This window comes from Limulus polyphemus, unplaced genomic scaffold (assembly GCF_000517525.1).
Source record: "Limulus polyphemus unplaced genomic scaffold, Limulus_polyphemus-2.1.2 Scaffold1457, whole genome shotgun sequence".
Lineage (NCBI taxonomy): Eukaryota > Metazoa > Arthropoda > Merostomata > Xiphosura > Limulidae > Limulus > Limulus polyphemus.
In genome coordinates this window covers 39881-61429 of record NW_013667067.1, presented here as the reverse complement: position 1 = coordinate 61429, position 21549 = coordinate 39881, and the positions used below count along the sequence as shown (strand labels likewise).

Genomic DNA, 21549 nt, shown 5'->3' with positions numbered 1-21549 from the left:
ATTAAATAAGTTTATGGAAATATGTTGAGCGTTCGTAAGTATCAACGATGGTTCTGTAAATTTCGTTCAGGTGACTTTAGCCTTAAAACTTTGATGGCGGGGGGCCGACATGTTGAAATTGATATTGATGCTCTGAAGGTGCTTGTTGAGTCTAACCCAAGGCAACACACTCGTGAAATGGCCCTGAAATTGCTTGCCTCATGAAACAATACGTAAACATCTAAGGAATATGGGAAAACTCCATAAAGTAGGTGTTTGGATGTCTCACGAACTCTCCGAAGATCATCGTTTCCAACGTGTGAACGTTGCTTCGTCTCTTCTGGCGCGTGATGCGCGTGAACCATTTTTTGGACAGAATTGTCACCGGTAATGAAAAAAATGGATTCTCTATGTGAACATTAGACGCCAAAAACAATGGCTCAGTCCTACACAAAAAAAACACTTCCTACCCCAAGAAAGTGATGTTTTGCATTTGGTGGGACATCAAAGGAGTAATTCATTTCGAACTTCTCAATCCACAGCGAACTGTCAATGCAGAGATCTATTGTCAGCACCTGGGACGTTTAAACCAAGCCCTTCATTAGAAACGCCCTTCACTCGTCAGCCGGAAAGGTGTTCTTCACCATGACAATGCACGTCCAGGTGTGGTACGTTTGACGCAACACAACATTATGGAGTTGGTTTGGGAAGTTCTCCCCCACCCACCATATATTCTCCAGATATGGCACCATCAGATTACCATCTTTTTCGATTGCTGCAATACCATCTTAATGGGAAAACGTATGCAAATGTGAAAGGTGTTAAAGAGGACATCTACATGTTTTTTGCTTGAAAGCCAAGTGATTTATTTAATCAGGACATTAACAACCTGATTGTAAGATGGAAAAGCATCATCGATAAGAATGACGATTGTTTCATTTAATATATGTTTTGTTTTGATATACAAGTTGTTCGGGTTTTTTCATCTAAAAAAAGCGACATTAATTTATTTACGACCTAATAATGACCTAATATATATATTGTTTGTAAAGATTTGGAACCTTACTCTCGGAAAATCAGCGAAATAATGATGTTATCGAAAGGAAAAATCGTGGTATTTGTTAATTACATTTGCATCCATACAAGTTAGCTGATATTCGTGTAGAAGTGGGTTTATCGTTCTCGATGTCTATTGTTTTGTTGTTGTTCATGTGTGGTAACTTGCGCTGGGCACCGGAGTGGAAATTGTTTTTCAACAAAACTGAGACCTCTGAGAAAAAAACAACAACAAAAAAAAAAACCCTGCAACGTGAACGCAAGCCAAAACATCGTAGTCACAAAGTTAAAGACTAAGAGGCGGCGGAACTTTTCAAGAAACCAACAATAGGACGTATTGTTACATATTACTGCTGACTAAGATTCTGTGCTCTGAATATGGTTCTGAGAGTCACTAAATGAATATAATCCGATTTTTTCTTTTACAAGCTAGCACTAATGTAATTATCTACTACACACACACATAAAATGGATATCACACGGGTATGTTTCTATTTTACGTTGCAAATAGCCGATTATAACAAAACTACACTGCTTTTTCCCCCTTTATAACCAATGGTCTTAAAATCACAAAAAATACGTTTTGATCTAACTTTCCTCTCGGCATTCATTAAAGTAAAAGTAATGTTGCGTAGCTTTCGTTTCAGAGCTATTCTACCTTTATCGCCCACGTTAACAAGTATAGTAAATTGGTGTGGTGTTTCCCCTGCTATGTACATGGTCTGTAAAACAACACGTTAAAAACATATGTTCTTAGATCATCTACTCATGTCATTACCTGTGAGCTTGTTGCATTTCACGATTCATTTAGTTCTAGGTTAAACAATATCATTTAGTTCTAGGTTAAACAATATTTTTCTGTAACTTGTCATGCTTATTGTTACATAGCTTTCCGATTGTGAATTTGGATAAAAAAATAGCCCAAAGCATTTCGCGACTTAATTTCAAGATCGTGTCTGTTACTTAATCATGCAGAAACTCAAAACGATCAACACAAGAATGCTCTTTTTATACATTTCTGATTTGAAATTCGAAATGGATAACAAAGTGGGTCGTGGCAAAAAATATTAGCAGGCAAACCTGCCTTCAATCACATTCTAAATATTTTATTTACATTATATTTTGTCTAATCAAAACAATTAACATATCTGTATTTCTTATCTAACTTAAATGATTAAAAAATAAAGCGAACACTGGAGATCGGTAAAACTTTTAGTATTTGCACGATCGAATTTGTTATTAAAACTGTTTTATCTTAACTCGTGAACGTTTGAATCGCATCCCATTTGTACGTGCGTCACTATTATCTAACAAGATTTCTTCAGTATCTAGTGTAAGAAATTAAAATTGGGTATAGTAACTGTCTATTAGTATTAAATATTGTTTAATCAAGAAATCGCATTTGTTAAAACTTTTCATGCAATTTTCTGAAGTGTCGCCTTGTGAGAGGGAAAAAAAATAGAGAATATCAGTGACAGCCCTCTCGTCATACAATCCTAAAATCCTGGGATTATCTCCTATGAATCCCGAGATTTGGTTAGCCCCACTTGCATACGAGATCCAGGGATCGCAACCTCCTATAATTACTAGACCGAATGTGTTTTTACCCTTCATTATGTATCATAATCAAACACTGGAGCTAATCTGAAAGCCCACGCTTTAAACCTCAGATTGATATACCTGATTACAAAAACAATATCTTTTGTCTAAGTTTATTCCTTAAGCTCACTGTAAAACTACAACTTTAATACGAAATGTAGTATAAATACATTAACCAACAATCAAAGTTATAAACAATATATTAGAAAAGCATACATAAAGATGTTTAGAAAGCCGCGTTATAATTATCATGTTAATTTTTTTATCACCTTTCCTCCAAATCCAGAAACGCAAAGTTTCTGCATAACAGGTTGGTGCGAACCAGAATCATCAGTTGGGCCAAGGCAATCAAGTCACGAAACTCGCAAGTGCACTGGACAAACATTAAGAAGAAACATTCACATTCCTTAAAGCAATTGCTATCTCCGAAAAGACTGTGAAAAAAAAAAGACGCCGAGCAAGAACACACCACCAACCACACGATGCAAGGTATACAATGTTAAATTGATTCATCCCCGCCTCGGCTTGGTATTCATATTTTGACTGTTCCATCCACTGCCTGCAGGCGAGGCCAGACCAATGTATTATGCACGTGGCTATAAAGGTTGGGGAATAAAAACAATAACAGCCCACGTGGCACCTGCCGTATGAACGTTCAAAGCTCCTAAAGCCATAGTAGGTACTTTTGTTATGCACATTTCTAACCACGGTTAATTTTCAGGTTAACTAGTATCTATAAGGAGAAACTTCGCTTTAGTTCTTCATTTGACTCTTTCTTGATTACATTATAATGTGAAATGTTAATGGTAAAATAGCTGAACAAATCAGTTCAGATCATCATTTGATAAATATATATATATAAACGTGTTTCATTCTACATAGAGATAATAAACAAACAGTAAATGTTAGAGAAAATATCATCTGATATTCACGATCGAAAATAAAAACGAGCACAAGACAAAAAAAAAAAAGAAACAGAAGGTTTGGTTTGTTTCCAATTTCGCGCTAGCCGTCCCTAATTTAGAAATGAAAGACTAGAAAGAAGGCAGCTGGTCATCACCACCCACCGCCAACTCCTGGGCTACTTTTTTGCCAACGAATAGTGGGATTGACCGTCAAATTTTAACGCCCCCCCCCCCCCCACGGCTGAAAGAACGAATATGTTTGGTGGGACGTGGATTGAACCAGCGATATCCTGCTGCCGAGATGTGTTTAGTAAATGTAGTAACTCGCTACTACACAGTAAGCATTTGTCTGGTAGCGATCTAGCTTGTACATTATTCACAAAAATAGTTAAATTCGTAGTTACATTGCCACTGGTTAGCTGATGAAGGGCTGTTGCCCGAAACGTCATTTTCTTGTTTTATTAATAAAGTTATTTTAATATGGCGAGTTTTTACCACTACTTTATATTCTAAGAATATTGTGCATTCAACATAAACACCATAGTTGGCCTAAGAACAACCAGGTGATAGTTTTGTTGCTAAGCGACGATGGATGTTGTTGAGCTTTACCAAAAAAGGAGCATTGAAAGCGTTCTCGACAGTGACAAAGGGAATTAGCCTTTTATAGGGAGTGATAAATAAGGCGAGGAAAATGGACAGATATACAGATAACACATCATATTTTTATTAAACACATATTATTGGGACACTAATGTTTAAATAATCAATTTCTTCAACAACATCCAACATGGACGAACTGTAGCAACGCAAAGTGGTTATACTGAGGTACAATATCACCACAGGTATATCAAACCTACATTGTACGTCTTCTTACGCAAATTAAATTGTATACTAGTCCTGAGAATGACTGGTGTTCTTGTACAGGTGAAAAGCTGTATAGGGTCAGATGTAAACCTTGGAAAAGTCATCCAGGAAACATTAATTATCAGATTTATTTTATGAAAATAAAATGGGGGGGGGATTACGTATTCACATTACTATTATTATATTCTCTTGATGTTTTTTGAATAAAGTCATACGAGGGTTATCTGCACATAGCATATAATTTTCTAATAGCGTACGCACCTACGGCCCCAACGTGCGAAGTGTGTTTTGCGGCAACGGGACACGAACCACGAATACTTGGATTCATAGCCAGACACGTTAACCATTAGACAATGCCCGGTCGTATTTTATTCTTAAAACTCAATAAATAGGCTCCCACTGTCGACAATAGTTTATTATTAGCTATTCAACGATAGTTTATTATTAGCTATTACCCTTCCTGTAAAGTTTTTACAAAGTTATAGCAGCAGGATAAATGCCTGGAAAAAAGTGAGTCCAGGTTTTCTATATTAAAAATCATTTTGCTACTTCAGTCGGAACACTCAAAATATCTGTTGATAGGTTGGCGAACATTATCTTCATCGTGTGTGATTCAAAACACTGTCGTGTACAAGTTGAAAAAGAAAAATCTTTGGAAAGCAGAAATGAAAAATTAAATTGAGTAACCATCTTTTCCCAAATTTCTCGTAATATTAAAAGTAAAATAATAATAATAAACAAAATCGCGATTGCTAAAAATAAATATCGAACCCAATCTATCATTGGATTCACCACTTGTCACAGAGTTATACCGATTTCGGCGAATTTTAGTATATTAAACATCTATGCAAAATAATTCAGAAAAACAAGTCATTAGCATGAGTACTACATAATCTTCATATCCTATATAAATATAGTTTACTGTAGTGAGTAAAATCTAACTGAAAACGCTAAACATAAAAGTCCATAACACATTTTCTTTCATAGCACGTGCTCACAACATGTACATGAAATCAGATTTTGTTTAATAATTGAGGGAATCAATGCGAGCACTACCACCCTTTCCGAACCAACTTTACCATGTATACAACAGAAGGCATTTGCGTAACTGCTAAGGGTGTTTGAATTAATTGCTAATAACTCAAAAATACAGTTAAATATAATACGGTGATAAATCATGTGACGGGATGGTTTTGTTACAAATCTAAATTCCCTTTTATCTTACTTAAGACTTTCATGCTTTTCGACAACTATTTACGAGAGTTGTGTTGTTTTCCCCTAATTAATCCCTTTCCAGGAAATGATCTTCAAAACTTATTTCAGGTGGTGGTAATGGTCGGAAATTATTTTGACATTCACAATAACTATCCTCTTATTTCCCCCAAATTCGTTAAAACTTATTCCTGAACTGATGAAACCACTTCTAAAATAATTCTTATCACAATGACGTGAAATAGTATTTATTATCATTATTACATTCATTCCAATAAGCCTAGCCCTTGTTCAAGATTACGATAATTTTCAATCTATCGCCAGCAGGACGTGAAATGGAAGTGGCAAGATGGAGCCATTTGACAGAACTTCCAACAATCCATTATAATAAAAAAAATTTCTGTAGCAGACACTGAACAACTTACACAACGATAACTGTATTTCTTTTCACACATGACTACTATTTCGTTAGTATTATTCTGCCATTTATGAAGTTTAACTTTCTGCGGGCAGATTATTTTATTCGAAATGAAACAAGAATAAAATTGCCAAAACAATCAACACGAATCCAAATGCCTGAATGTACCATACAGTAAGAGATTAATGTGTAACTAATTGAACAAGATCCTTCAGTTTGATAAGTTATAAATTATTCACGGAAATGACAAATAAAAGAAGAACGGATATCCCATTTCATTAGTGCTTTTGACTGAACCATAAACTTGAGTTTTCATACGGCGCGTGAATAGGGTAACGTCCAACAATTCCTCACAAATCAAATGTATTCTTTAATATTTCTAGCGGTTCTATTCCTTGCATTTTTTTTTCTTCAATGTTTCAGTTTTATAAATTATGAAACATGTGCAACGGTGTATCACATAACTTATGAGAAGGGGTTGAAAGTCCACAATGATTAATAAAGAATGATATAACTGTACAGTTTATAAAACACTAATGCGCACTCCTTCTATTTTTCGGTATAGGATTTGTTTTTCTGCTAAATTCTAAGCCTGGTTTGAGAAAACTTATAACGTGGCACAAGAAATTCTGTTGCAGCCAACGTTATTGACCCAAGCTATACTCATAGCTGACTACTGAATACAGTATTCTGAATAAAATAGTGCACTTACCTGCTTCTCGGCAAGAACATCGACCCATCGATGAAAACAGAACCAGACAGAAGAATGTACCAGCACGAGCTTAACTCACCCCGGCTATATGTAAAAAACAACAACAACGAAATATTACACAGGTTTTAATGCTACAAGTATAAGCACGATGTACTAATTGACCGGCATTTCAAAACATAATCAAAAATGTATGTATGTGTTTTATAATAATTCCATGTTAAATACGATATTGATCGACTGAACAGAAAACAACAAAAAAGCCTTTTTCTGCCTAGCTTAATGGAAACTACTTTTATATTTTATTCAATTAAGTACTGTATATAAACACATCAAACTTATTCTTTTACGTTAACGGAAAATGTAATCAAAGCTCAAAAATGTTTATTAAAAACGCCTTATCCAATAACTATCATTCCCCAAATATTGACATTGTCGCTATATGAAACCGTTCATAAATCACACGTACATTTCCCCATTAGCTAAACGAGTGAAACGGCCTGTACAATAATTATAATTCCTAAAACACTGACACGGTCACAGTATAATTAAATACGTCAAACTGGCGGTAAATTACATGTAGATTTTTGCCATTAGCTCCAAGCGTCCATGATGTCCGGAAATTACGTTAACAAAAATGTATAATTATGTGGGAAAATTTCTTAACACAACTTCACGACACCTATCGTTGGTGTTACATTATCAGATTTAAAAAAAAAGTGTTACTTCGTAATGAATCTTATTTATCAACGCTGTATTTCATTATCAAATTTTAAAATGAGTACTACAATAATGACAACAGGACAAAGTAAATCATTGGTTAGACTCTAGCATCTTTATATACTACTCTTCAACGTTATTAGTCAACACAATGTAATATACCATGTCAGCAGCTAAGACGACATTGTTAAATTTGGATTTTCTCCCTACGTGGCTTTGTAATCTTGGCGGGTTTTGAAAACGAGTTCTTCCTAAAAGTAGATTAGAGTGCAAACACAGCCCATTTTTTACGATTTTTTTTGTTTTCCGTTCTCCCCTACCAACGTGTAATAAACGGTTACAGTCATGCACAACAGACAAGGGAGATTCTTTACCCTCACAGCAACAACTAAATCTACCGTAATTTATTTCACAAGACCGGCGAGTACGCTTCCCTTCCCCTCCACCGGAAATTACTATGAAAAACGACAAAATCAGAACTCGGAAAAAGAAGTGTAGTGGTGCCGGAGACAGAGTGTTTACCTAATAGGACTATGATGGATTGCTGTGCGCGCGGTTAGGCGATAATTAAAATAGTATTTTCTTAATAATTCAGAAACATCTTTCTGTGCGTTCTGTCATATCAATATTTCATGACCTCGGCTGTCTAAAGTATTGATAAGTAAGATCTTGGAGAGTATCCTGGCGTATTTCTTATACTGTTTCTCATTGGTATGAATGTTTTGTTTTTATTATACCGTGTATAATACAGGGTGACCCAAAAGACAGCAGCATATTTACTTCATCTGTTTCAGATTAATGCTCAACTATATATATATATATATATATTAATAGCACATAAGCATGGCACCCTGACTCTGAAAGAATCCAAGACTTCTGTGCTGTGAATTAAATGTTATCCGCATATGAGACGAATATAAATATGTACTCACACAAGCATGTTTTGGATCCCCCAATGAAACTGTTTGTTTTTTTAATAACGAGAATAACTGAAAATCATAGTGTATTTAAGAAATTTAAATATTATGTATTGAATAAAAAGCTGTTTGTTTCGGAAGTTCGTGTAAATTCGCAAACCGTCCCTAATTGTGAACTCATAAACTAGAGGGAAGGCAGCTAGTCAACAGTACCCATCGCCAACATTTACGATACTCTAATCGAATAGTTAGATTTAAAAGTCGCTGTTTTATAACGCACGCACGGTCCTAAAGTGTGGAGCAAATTTCTTGTTATGCAGCAACTGAATACGAACCGTAGACCCTCGGATTCATAGTCCAGCACGCAATCCACTAGGCCACGCTCGGCCCGCCTGTAAAGTGAGGCAACTGATGTCAGCAGCGAAACTGGTTCATAATCAATTAAAGTTTCCACGAACCTAGATAAAAAGTTAAACGGCTTTGCACAACACCAACAACAAAGTTGCACAAATCAATTTCTTCTTGATTTTACTACTCGTAACTTGTTAAATTAACAAATATCAGTGACCTGTTTGACGTTCACCTATCCTAAGTTTCTGATACACGACGTTTAAGTGTAATTTACGTCAACACTGTAAATGATACAGAATTTTGTTTGACTGAGAAATATTTAATTTCCGAACATGCTTCTGTCAGATCTGTAGATCTGATAACGCACCATAGTGATATCTTCTGGTTTGGTATAGGTGGACAGTATGTTTGCTAAAAACAAAATTTTAATAAAAACTATACTACTTATTGGATACTTGTTGCGCACATCATATCAGTAATATGTTGTTAGAGCATAAAACTAAAAATATATGTGGATTTTTGTCTGGTTTTTTTTTTTTGTAATTTCAAGCAAGCTACTCGAGGTCTACCTGCGCTAGCCATCCCTATTTTTCAAGTGATAGATTAGAGGGAAGGTAGCTAGTTTACAACATTCACTGCCGACTGTTGGGCTACTTTTTACCACCAAATAATGGGATTAACCTTCACATTATAACGCCCCAAACGATATAAATGGCAAACATGCTCGAGGGTGAATTTCAATCCCACGACCTACAGATTACGAGCTGGTCGTCCTGACCATTAGACTATGCTAGACCCTTTTAAAAGGTATCACATTCTAATCAACCTCAATGAATAACACTCTAGATTGAGAATGTGTTAATATTTTACACAGCTGGTTTTCTTCTAATACAAACCAGCCAAAAATGCTTTACATTCCAAAAAGTACAAATTGGTCGCTTGTATGTTATCTTGTTTTCTGTAAAAGTATTCAGTAACTGACTCTGAGCTATATAAAACAGTATACGGTGGCATAAAAATATTGTATAACGAATAATTAAAATTTAACTTTTCCCCAAGTAATCGAAAGTGAACAAACAAGGTGTCTGTCTGTACTTTGTGTTTATTTATCTATAATCTTTAAAATTACTTACTACCGTGCTGCTATCTTTAGACTGATTTGCAAACTATTTGGGTATAATACATTTTACTATCTCGGTTGGCCTGCATTCTAGTGTAAAAATAAATATCAAATGTTGAAAATTATAGTTAATACCTTTTTTGAAAGATGGATTGATAAGTTAACTCCTTTGGTAACGTACTGACTTGTAACTAATTACAGAATGACTATTTTCACATACTTATGTACATAATTTAGTTAAATTCAATCAAGGCCCAAACAACTAATGTTATGTACTCATTATACGTATTTTTGATATAAAATAGTTAGATTACATTGTACTGTATTAATTCGCCGTAATTTCAACTCTAATTTCAAACCTTGGTAATTAACTTGTACTGAGATTTAATTAAACTGCTGTCTACTAACAATAAGTTTTAGCAAAAAAATATTATGTTCTGGTTTCAGTTCACTGTTGCTCAAAGTTAAGAATTTTAACAGTTATGCTTCTGCATTCACTTGTATAATCTCATATTACAAAACAATGGACTGCCTTCTCACTATCTCTAACATTCAATTCTTCTTCACATAAATCTAGATAATTATAAACACTAATTATGAAAACTAAGCGCATAAATAGGAATGTAGATAAAAATGTATTAAAAATACTACTTAAACCTCCAGAAATCATTTTCTTAATCCCTTCGTTTCGCCTTGTAGCGCTACTTTAAAAGTTTTTCTATTTTATCGCAAACTACACTATGGGTCTCTTTGCGCTCTATCCACCACAGGGAATCGAATCTTACCGCTGATTTGTTTATAGAGGTTTTTATGATAAAACCGTCGGAACTGGGAGTGCTATAGCCCCCCCCCCCACCACTTTTATATCTTTGAGTTATATAACAACTGTAAAATATATTATTATATTATCTGCATGTCTAGCCAAGCACCCCCACTTTGCAACTCCTTCCTATACCACTGGTAAAATACCCCCCCACACACACACACTTTTATATATTTGACTTATATAACAACTGTAAAATATATTATTATATTATCTGCATGTCTAGCCAAGCACCCCCACTTTGCAACTCCTTCCTATACCACTGGTAAAATACTAGGTTCACATAAAATGGCTTTATGTTCTAGATTTAAACTTTAATTAACCACCTGCTCCAATTACACGACCACATGCATTAATATTTCACGTGAAAGCAAATTATGGCATAATTCCATGATTTCTACCACATGTCATCAATTTTAAGCTTTTTTTTTAAACACCACAACAAACATTAATATATTTCAACTTCCAAGATGATTCTAAAAATGATTAATAATTTTCATTATTGCTTCGTCAGTTGATTTAGGACTAACGTAGGTACTTTAAGAGGGCGAGGCCCATGATGGGATAATAAGCTTGTCATTTCTGTAGTCCGTAAGTCACTAAAAATATTATACCAACTAACTCGTTCATAACTATGACAAAAATATTTTATATGACGATGAGATAAACTTGGTCTTATAGTTTGATCATCTAAAGTTCAGTAATATAAATTGCTCTTTTCCTACCGTTCTGCCATCTATGGACTACTTTTTAAACAATATACGTAAAGTGTATATCAACATCATCGTTTACACTTCCATTAGGGACATATACAGTAACATAAATTATCGATAAATAACTTCTGAACACTTTTAAATATACTTTTAAGGGTCAACTTCCCTAGGGCAATTTTGCATGTAATATGTAAAAAAATCATGGCCCTTAATTTTGGAGTCTCAGAAGCTATTTATTGAAATATTATGCAATAATTCACCAAAGGTCAGTACTATGAGATAACAAATCATTAATTCAATACAGTAAGGAAACATTTAGAAGAAGCAGGATTTAAAGATGGAACACTTTTCGTTCATTTTGAGATGCTCACCAAGAACAATATTTTACTATGTTAGTCAGTCTAAGTCTTCATAAATTATGTATAGATTCAATGAAGTATTAAAATTGCCAATTAACATATTATATTTACAAACATATTAGGACAGAAGAAATTCAAGTAGATTTCAAGATGAAATAAATACTAATTTTTACTAAGTTGTGATGTCAAGAACATAATTATATTTATGGACAATGGAATCATTATTATTTAGGCTTGTAACCAATAAAAAACAAAAAAAACAGAGCTGAAAGTGTTCTACAAGTAAAAAAGTCCAAATGAATATAAAAACCACTATTTAAAACAAAAATACATATTACCAAGCACAAGCGTAAATGACAGCATATACTTCTAGCATGTAAAATATTATATTACAATAATATATACTCAATAATAGTTAATAATACTCAAAAGCTTCAATCTTTTAAAATATTTCTCTAACCCAGAAAATAATAAATATTTTTTCTTGAAATACCTGTCCTAATTAGATGCATTAAAAACAATTTAAATTCTATAACTATCGAAATACACATATAATTTTTCCAAGTTGAAACATCATTACTTTTGACAGCAAACAAAAAGGTTTTCAAATTATAGTGTAGACCAAACAAATCTATAATCTGGAAACCTTGTTCATATGTAAATGGAACAAGTCATACAGTATATGCATGAAGAGTAAAAGCAATAAAGTTTGTGTTTTTGTTGGGAGAGGAGGATTAGAAAAAGTATAGCAAGCTTAACAATATCAAATCTAATTTTGTAGTCAGCCCATAACAATGTTTCGCTGATCCAGAGAGTTTATTGAGACAGCATACTATGCTGGTACATTGGAAGAGACTATCAGAAAGGCCAAAACACTTTTAAACTGAATATTGGGAAAAAACTTACGAAAGCTATTTGTAAAATAATTAAAACCTTCAGTTGCAGCCCAGAAGAGGAGAGATTGTTATGATGTAAACAAGCTGCATGCAATGGGTAAAAATGTCCATATACTCACATGGATCATGGTACAAAGGACAACAAACTGCAACAGCAAAGAAAATAGACAGATGCAACAGATCTGATGGGAGTTGTATGAAAACTTATGTATCAAATCTTCATTCATACTAGAATAAACCATCAGGATAAAAAGTTTGTTTAGCAAAAAATGTGCAAACAAGAAAGCAAGTTATTTTTTCTGTAAAGAGTCACAATATATATTATGAGCACTATAAAAAGGCTAAGTGCAAGATAAGTAGCAGTGGAGAATATAAGACACCTTGTCTGATTTTATAAAATAATGAACTGTAGAAAACAAAAGGAGGATAATATGTGAAAAAAATGTGACCGGTCACCTAAGTCTTAGGAAGAAGAGCAATAAAGGTGGAAAAATATCAAAATGCAGGATGCAACAATAGTGGAAATATATGAATTTGTTTCCCCTAAAACAAGAAAACTACAGCTTTATAACAAGTACAAAAGGTTGCAAGGCCAGACTCTTTATAATTAAAGCAATGTCCTAATTCAAAACAGACAATAATAAGAAGTAAAGAACAAAAAATGACATGAAAAATGGAGAATTTAGAGAAGGTACTATATGTTGGAAAAAAAAGTAGAAGACAAAACAAAAATGTAATTAACAGAGAGAGGAAAGTGACAAAAACTTGACCAAAAATAAAAATGAAAGAAGAAGAGAAGATGGGCACACAATGGGCAACCATTGTTTCATTCTTTAATTATTAAAAGAGATTCCAGAAATAAGTAGGTCAAGTCATCAGACACAAAAAACAAGCTGAGCAACCAAGAATGAAAGTAGATGGGTGGACTAACCTCAAAAAAAAAACAAAAAAAAACAACATCTGTCTCAACAGAAACATGATAAGCTGGCTAAGATTCAATAAGTTCATGTATAAAATGGACATACAAAAAAAAAGCACTCAATTCCTGAAGAAAAGCTGTGAAGTGCTAAGGATATTTTAAGATCACCCCAAAATCAAATTTTTTAAAGATGATGCTAGAGATTGAAGTTACATACTAGACTTATGAAAAGTTCTCAGATCAGACACATTAGAAACAGAGTGGAAGTTAGGTAAAAGGAAAAGGAGTTTCTCAATGAAATAAACCAGATAAGACATAAGAAGAAGAAGAAAAAAATACCACAGCCAGTGAGAAGAAAACTCAGAAAAAGGGCCATTTCCTCAAAAGAAGAATTGCTCTCAAAAACAGGGAAATTTCGTATCTGACAAAGAAATATTGTCATAAAGAAGGTTGTTTAAATAATTGTAAAAACCAGTAGAACATGGGTTGCAGAAGAGCAACTGTTTATTGTTAATCACAAAGCTACACAATGGGCCATCTGTGCTGTGCCCTCCATGGGTATCGAAACCCAGTTTTTTGTATTATAAGCCCAATGACTTATCACTGAGCCACTGGTGGGCAGGGAATAACAACAAGAATTTCTTTGCTTTGAAATTACTTACTTTGCTTTTAATGTTATTGCTCATCAGTGATAGCATTATCATCTTTCACTGCAAGTTGTAATTCTGAGGAACGAAACCATGTGTTCCAATGGAAAGCATATATATATATATATCAAAGACATCAATTTTTTTTATTTTCATTTTTGGCTCTTATATCTAGCATATGACTGCATGTAGCAATAATGCAAAGTTTTTAACAGAAGACATTTAAATAATGGCAGTAATTCCCACTCTGTGATAAAAATGAAACAGAACTTAACTAATAACTTTTACAAAAAGTTTGGAACATAAGAAATCAACAAATTTTTCATAAAAGACAAAAGGAATTACTACTTTTAATGTGAAAATAAATTATTGCTTTTGAAATGAAAAAAATACTCAACCTAAAAAGTGTTATTTTACTTCTAAAAATTATGATTCACTGGTCTTAAGTTTAAATGTAGCTCTTTAGAAACAACAATTCTACAAAAAATTAAATAGTGAATTTTATAAAATATTTAATAGGAATTTTAAACTGAGCTCATGGGCATCCAGAGAAAGTTTTCCAGGCAGAGGGCAAAGCAGTTTGAAATTGTGAATTGAATAAAAAAATTCATGTATATATACTCAATGAATAAAGAAAGAATTATGTTTCTCATTTTCCAGGTGGAGGCATATGAGTGTCTTATCAAATAAGGCAATTCCAAATCTTACACCCTTTGCAATTCTTTATACTACTCGTTCGTTTGCCTTTAATTATATGAAAAACCCTGCTTGGTGAAAAAGAAGAAAAGGAGAGCATGTATTCACCAATGGAACCATGCACATTCTCAGATGTGGTCATTCTTAGCTGTGGCATAACAGGTATGAAGAGTTAGAGCACAATGTGTTGTACTGTATCTATAATAGAAGGTTTTCAGAAAAAACAGAAACCAGTAATATAACTGCACTTGAAGAGAGTGCAGACAAAGCTGTAATAAAGAGACCAAAACTGTTCAAGTCATGGGCCAGTGAGGCTAAGATAGATGTATAGGAGATATGTCTACTGGATAACACCAAGAGTGTTGAGTAGGTCCAGGGAGATGGTGTAAAGTTAAACAAAAAGAAAATTGGCAGCAGGATATGGAGGAAAAGATCAGAACTGGTCAACACAACCAGTTATAGAATGGGCTTATGAGCAAAGATCTACACTGATCATAGAATTGGATGGATCAATTAGAAGCAATGTTGAGAAATGGACACCTAGTGTTTGAAAGATCATTAGAAAAAAAAAACTGGGATATCCAGTTAATGCTGACCAGTAACAGTGAAGATAATAACAGGATCATATTCCTGACACACTTACTAAATTTCATCACAAAATTTGAAGACAAGTTTTCTCCAAAGAACATGGGTAAAACACTTAAGAAACTTAAATGCTTATCTGATAATGACATATGCTCCAGGCTACAGTGATGTATCATTCAATAAGAAAGTGGACAACCTTGCTAGTAAGAAGCATCCCTTGAGCAACATGGTAAAATTTATAAACAATGTTGTCAATGAAATAGCATATAAATCAAGAGATCAGAAAAAGACAGAACAGAGGCCACACTAGCCAACCAATAGATTGAATGAAAGAGGGTGAACTGACTGTGAAAATATGGGTAAGGACAGGTGTTATTTATATCAAATTGAATTGAAAATTATAATTGGATGAACATTAAGGAGATTATTGGAAGGAGGAGAACCCATGTCAAACTTCCCAAGTGTAAAACAGTAGTAGAAGTAGTATATAAACATCTTATTTACTTTGGAAACCTGATAGTGAAAACATAGACAATTATAAAAAAAGTAGTACACATTAATTCATAATAATAAATAATAAAATAAAAGTGGTTGCTGCTGATTGGTTACATAAATAAAACTGTAAAATGTTCCCCATCCTGGTTTTCTCATCTCCATTCTCTCAAATGCTACACAAGGACTTGCTAATGCAGGCGGAAAACTACTTGCTGAGGTGTCATCAGCCACTAAAATGGTATTGTCTGTCCACTTCCAGAGGGTATCACCCTCTTATGAAGCATAAGTACAGAGGGTGGAAATTTATAGGTTAGGACAATCACAGAAGTATGTTACATTTAATGATTGCCCAACTACAGATACTTCAATAATTACCAGAAAGGTTGTTATACTTTTCAAATATACCTAGGTATATGATGGGTTGATTGATGAAAAGTAAATAAAGATAAGCATCCTGTATATCCACAGTTGTCATCCAATGGCCATGACAAAGAAACTTTTGTAACAACCTCATATTTTGTACTTTAAAATGAAGAATTTCCAAGAAAAGGTCAAGTTGAGAAAGATCTATGACAGGTCTCCACTCTCCTGATGGGAAGCCACAAAAACCAGAATAGTTTGATATACAACTCTGACTACACCTTTCTGAAGATGCAAGACTTCCTGATCCAGAACTTATAAGCAACTGAATCACAGAGAAGAGAAGGTTCTTTTCCTGAAAGGGAAACTAGTGTGGTTGGTATACCAACAAAGAAAATAATGCTGGAAAGATGTTCTATCAAGATCAACTGAAATGTTGAAGGTTTGGGTTAGGGGTGGGGAGTTCTTTTAACACAACAGGATAGGCTAAGGAGTGAAAAGAACATACAATCCACAGAGAAATAGAAACTACATCAGCAAGAGCCGTAGCCAAAGATTGCAAGTTAAATATTTGATCCTGATTATGGAAACAAGGAACAAGAGTAACTGATAATTTATAATTACATTGCAGAAGAAAGTCTCAAAATGACACAACTCAGAGCAGGCACAGCATAAAGCTGTTGATGGTCAAAATAGGAGATCTCTTGGATACCCCCACCCCCTGAGCTGAGGGTAAAGACCTTGAGAAGAAAAAAATAAAAGCAAATCATAATTATGGACAATGCAAAGATTCCAAAACTGAATCATCTAACATAATATAAGCACCTACAGGCATAATAGAAATTGGTTCAAGATTTGAAATAGAACATATCTGAAAGAAAAGAGAGAGAAAGAGTATGATTTGGAATTAGAGCTAACTGATAAATCCTGCGCTTCAGAAAATGAAGGTGAATAGCCCTGAGCAAAAGATAGTTTTTTTTTATGATTATGATAAAATTATGGGTATTCTATAACTGAGCATCCACACAAATCTGAAACCTGTCACAGACATAAACAGACAATTCAGAATTAAGAACCCAAATATGTTGACCAACAAGGGCCTAGAATGCAACCACAAGCTCTCCCCACACACTAGAAATAGACTGAGAGTAAGGTTTCCAAAGAAGTTGTAGAATTTCCAATATTGGAAGAAACATGTGCAACAGAAAACACTGATTTCAGAATTCATAGTGAGCAAAGTTAATATTGCAACTATCAATAACAAAAAAAAAGAAAATCTGGATTTTGTACATTCAACTGATGAATGCACAATAAATTGCACAGAAGGTGGGAGAGTGAAGAACTCTGGGTAAGTTGATGTATGATCTATACTGTTTCAAGGAGGTCATTCACTGCATACAGTCACATGATTGTTGACAGAATGAGAGCAAACTCAACACAGAAAAGCTTTTAGTATTTCAGAGGTAAGTCAACCTCATTGAGAATCAAATTTTAAGCCATTATTTTGGTAAACTGCTACCAGTCTAACCTATCTAATTTTTTTATCCTACATGATTTCTAAGTTTCATGATTGAGTATGCATACAGAAATTGTATCCAAAGTGACAAAAGATGATACATTTAAATATTAGAAACTTACTATACTACTTTTTTCAAGAAACTAATTTTGTTTTTATAATGTGTGAGTGGGAGAAGAGACAGTGTCTGAATCCACTCTAAAACCCTAAAAGTCTTATAACAAATCTTTGCTTCTCCACAGACATTAAGAATTATTCACAGTAGAAATTATAATTTTCTCAAGATACAATTTTCAAGGAAGTGGTGGTATACTTACCAATAAAGGATGTCATTGGCATCATGTTTTTCATATCTCACAGTTTTACATAAACTTCTAAGAGATGCTTCTCGAAGAGAAGACAATGCCCCCATTCCATGAAGATGAGTATAAAGTATTTTCAGGTCCTGAAAATAAAAAAGGGTTGTATATGCAATAAAGATTAAAAAAACTTAAGTTTTTAATACAATTACATTTCACTGTTAAATGTTTTACTTCAGTTAGAGAGACAAAAAATAGGAAACCACCTACTAACTTTGAATTGACTTAGATTCAATTTACTGCTGAGCTTTGTATTTCCTATATTTTCCAACATTTAATTTTGTATTTGTTTCTCATCAAACAAATAGCTTCATAAAGAAAGAATAAATAAGCTACTGTGCAAATAAGTTATTACAAGAAAAAAAAGTTCAAAGTTCATATTTTACACTTTTATTGTAAATATCACTATAGTTTAAAATTGAAAATATTAATATACAATCCAATTTTTAGATTTCAAATACCCTTACTAACAGGAAATTAAATAATTAAAAGTAAATTAATGTTAATCTTTTCATGACTGCCACAACCTGGGGGATTTTGTAAGGATCTTATGCTGTATATTACCAAAATATTTTCTTTGCTTACAAGATACATTAAAATGTTAGAGTATGATACATTATTCTGATGCCAGAATAAGAACTGTTTTAACTAATGTAAAAGACATAGGTTACCTCTTGCGTTCTTTCATCCGGAAGTTTTTTAAGACTGTTCAAAAAGTCTTGATACCCGTAACCAGCCATTGTCTTTTGTTCAATGATAAATTAACACACTCACTAATATAGTGTAAGTTCAAAGTACAGAAGAAAGCAACCTTTCCATTCAGATCAAAGATATATTTTCCTTTAAATAAACTGACACAACTGTAGAAAGAATGATAAATAAAAGAAGTCTTCATCTATGATGGATGCAATATCAACCTGGAGTTGCACATTGTAATACTGAATGCTTATCATTACACATATACGTCAGAATAAAATCATTAATCCACAACAAATGTCCAATCTCTCTTAAACCATCCAACTTCACTTCTTCCATATTAGTCCCACTGGTTGAATGGTTTCTCTGCCTGCCTCCAAAAGGTGACCAAAGAGTCCACAAAATACCTAATCCAAAACAACACAGAATTCGTGTTAATAACTGCTACAAAAGCTGACCTACAACACAAACATTTAAAAAGAAACCACTATTATCATATTAACTCATCAGATAAGTTGAACTGACTTTTGACTTATAAATTCATTTCAAAAGACTATTGTGTTCTACAAAACTACTTAAAAAATGTTAGAACTTCTTAATTATTAAGTAATTTAGTATGCAGAATTAGCAAGAAAAAACATAAAATACCAAAAGAACCATACTCTTATCAATTACTTTCCTAATAATTATAACAAATTTAATAACAATTAAAAACTAAATCATATTTACAAAACACATTGAAAAAACTATATATTTCACTACACTAATGAAGCTCCACAGATTCAAAGAACATTTTAAGATCAACATTTATGTTTTATGTAATTCTATTTTTATAACTACAGCATTTAAATTTCATTTATTTACATAAATATTCCAATTTTTTTAATGGCAATTCATTTTCTATTGTTTGTGATTTTCTAGTATTACGAAAGAGTTATACCATGTAAAAAGAAGCTGATAAACAAGAAGAACTAATATAATGTACTATCAGCAACAAAACACATAAAAAGTGTGTACAATGACGAGAGCCTTTTTAGGAGTCGCAAAATATACTCTCTTTATCTTTCTCAGGAACTGTGAAGTTACAGAAACTTTGTTTTTAAAAATTCACTAATACTACACTTTCACTATTTTGGCTTGCCATACATACACACACATAAAAAAGGCAAAAGTACATCTCTTTAAAATACACCTCAATGTTTTTTAGTTATAAATTAAGGTTTGCTATTTAAGTTTTATTACATTTAGTGAGAAACACTAATTACCTCTCTGGAAAATACTAATATTCTACCTGTTCACAGCTACAGGGTGTTAAACTAAGGATGGGTGGAAACCTAACGTACTTAAAGGGTGGTGTACCAATTTTTTTAAGGTGTTCCAGCCAAACATCTTAACAATATGATGAAGAAAAGGGTATGTGTATTTTTAAGGAGTTTCAACTAACCTTCTTCCAAACAAAACTTGTGTAATTTAAACAGGACACATAAAAACTCTCCCCCATAACAGTAGTGGGTTAGTAACACAGTGCCAAGTGAGGCACAGCAAGAATCTTTTTAGAGTTCGGGGATTGCTAGAAGATGAATTAAACAGTATTTTGGTGTCTGTGTGCTGTCTCTACTGAAAAGAACACATCCACACCTTTGTAGAGGGGAAGAGAGAAAATGCATGGTTTTTTTGTATCATTAGGTCATCAGCTATGAAAAAGCAACTCATATGAGACAATTACTGAAGGAATACAAACACAAACTTCTTTTACTCTGCAGCATACAAGATTTTTTCGCAAACAGAACACCATACATTTCAATTACAATAAGCAGAGTTTTGATATTGTTTTCTTAGAGATTCAATTGTAAAATTAAAGTGAAAATATCTTGGCAAGCTCTGGTTTACAGGGAAAAAAATATTTTTACAATTACACTTTAAATTCTCATAAAGCAAATAAAAACTTGTTGAAAAATGTTACAGAAGTCCTCACAAAAGCCGCAGTTGGACACCACTTTCCTGTTTTGTCGGCTACCAACTAGAGAAAAATTTGGGGCTAATAAGAACAGCACTATACTGTAATGTAAGTGCTGCTTACATTATAATTAAGCAAGTATGTAAAAATCATCTCTGCAGATGTGCTATATTGACTGTTTGAAAAAATGGTGTTGATAAGAAGTTCTCACCACAATTAAGTAAATGACTATCTTTTTTTACATTAACTAAGAAAGATACTCTGTAATGACTATGTTTTACGTAAAAACGACTGATGTAAACTTTAAAAATATAGATAATGATGCAATGTAGTGAAATAATAATTTATGGTTTTCAAATTTTTTTTTTCTAACCTATATATAAATGACTGAAATTGAAACTTACAATATATACATCTGTGTATTGGGTGATAAAGCCTTTGATTTATAGTTGTTACTAATTTGGGTAAATATTAGTGCTGGCTAGTTGCTTTGGATAAGTAATCAATGTATAAAAGGTTTTAGACACCAGAATTTGATTGGAACTGTAAAGCAAGTGGTTGTTACATAAAGGTGATTACAAGTGAAGGATTGACTGCAATTTCGGTGACGAGGAACCCACTTTGAGATTAATAATGGCTGGAGATGGCTTAAATGGGTAATAAAGAAAAACTTTAATG

General features: G+C 33.3%; 1 protein-coding gene across 9 annotated transcripts in view; it reads right to left on the bottom strand.

Annotated features, from left to right (window-relative positions):
* Positions 1-21549, bottom strand: part of LOC106463665 (rap guanine nucleotide exchange factor 6-like) — a 165523-nt gene that overhangs the window by 116278 nt on the left and 27696 nt on the right. For all 9 annotated transcript variants that reach the window (XR_002611530.1, XM_022391224.1, XM_022391228.1 and 6 more), the window contains 3 exons: positions 18890-19321; positions 18177-18304; positions 6746-6829 (listed from right to left, as the gene is read on the bottom strand). Coding sequence is in view for 8 of the 9 variants with exons in the window: in XM_022391224.1 (XP_022246932.1) it covers positions 6746-6829; positions 18177-18304; positions 18890-18958 (281 nt within the window). In the remaining variant the exon portion in view is untranslated. The remainder of the gene's footprint in view (positions 1-6745; positions 6830-18176; positions 18305-18889; positions 19322-21549) is intronic.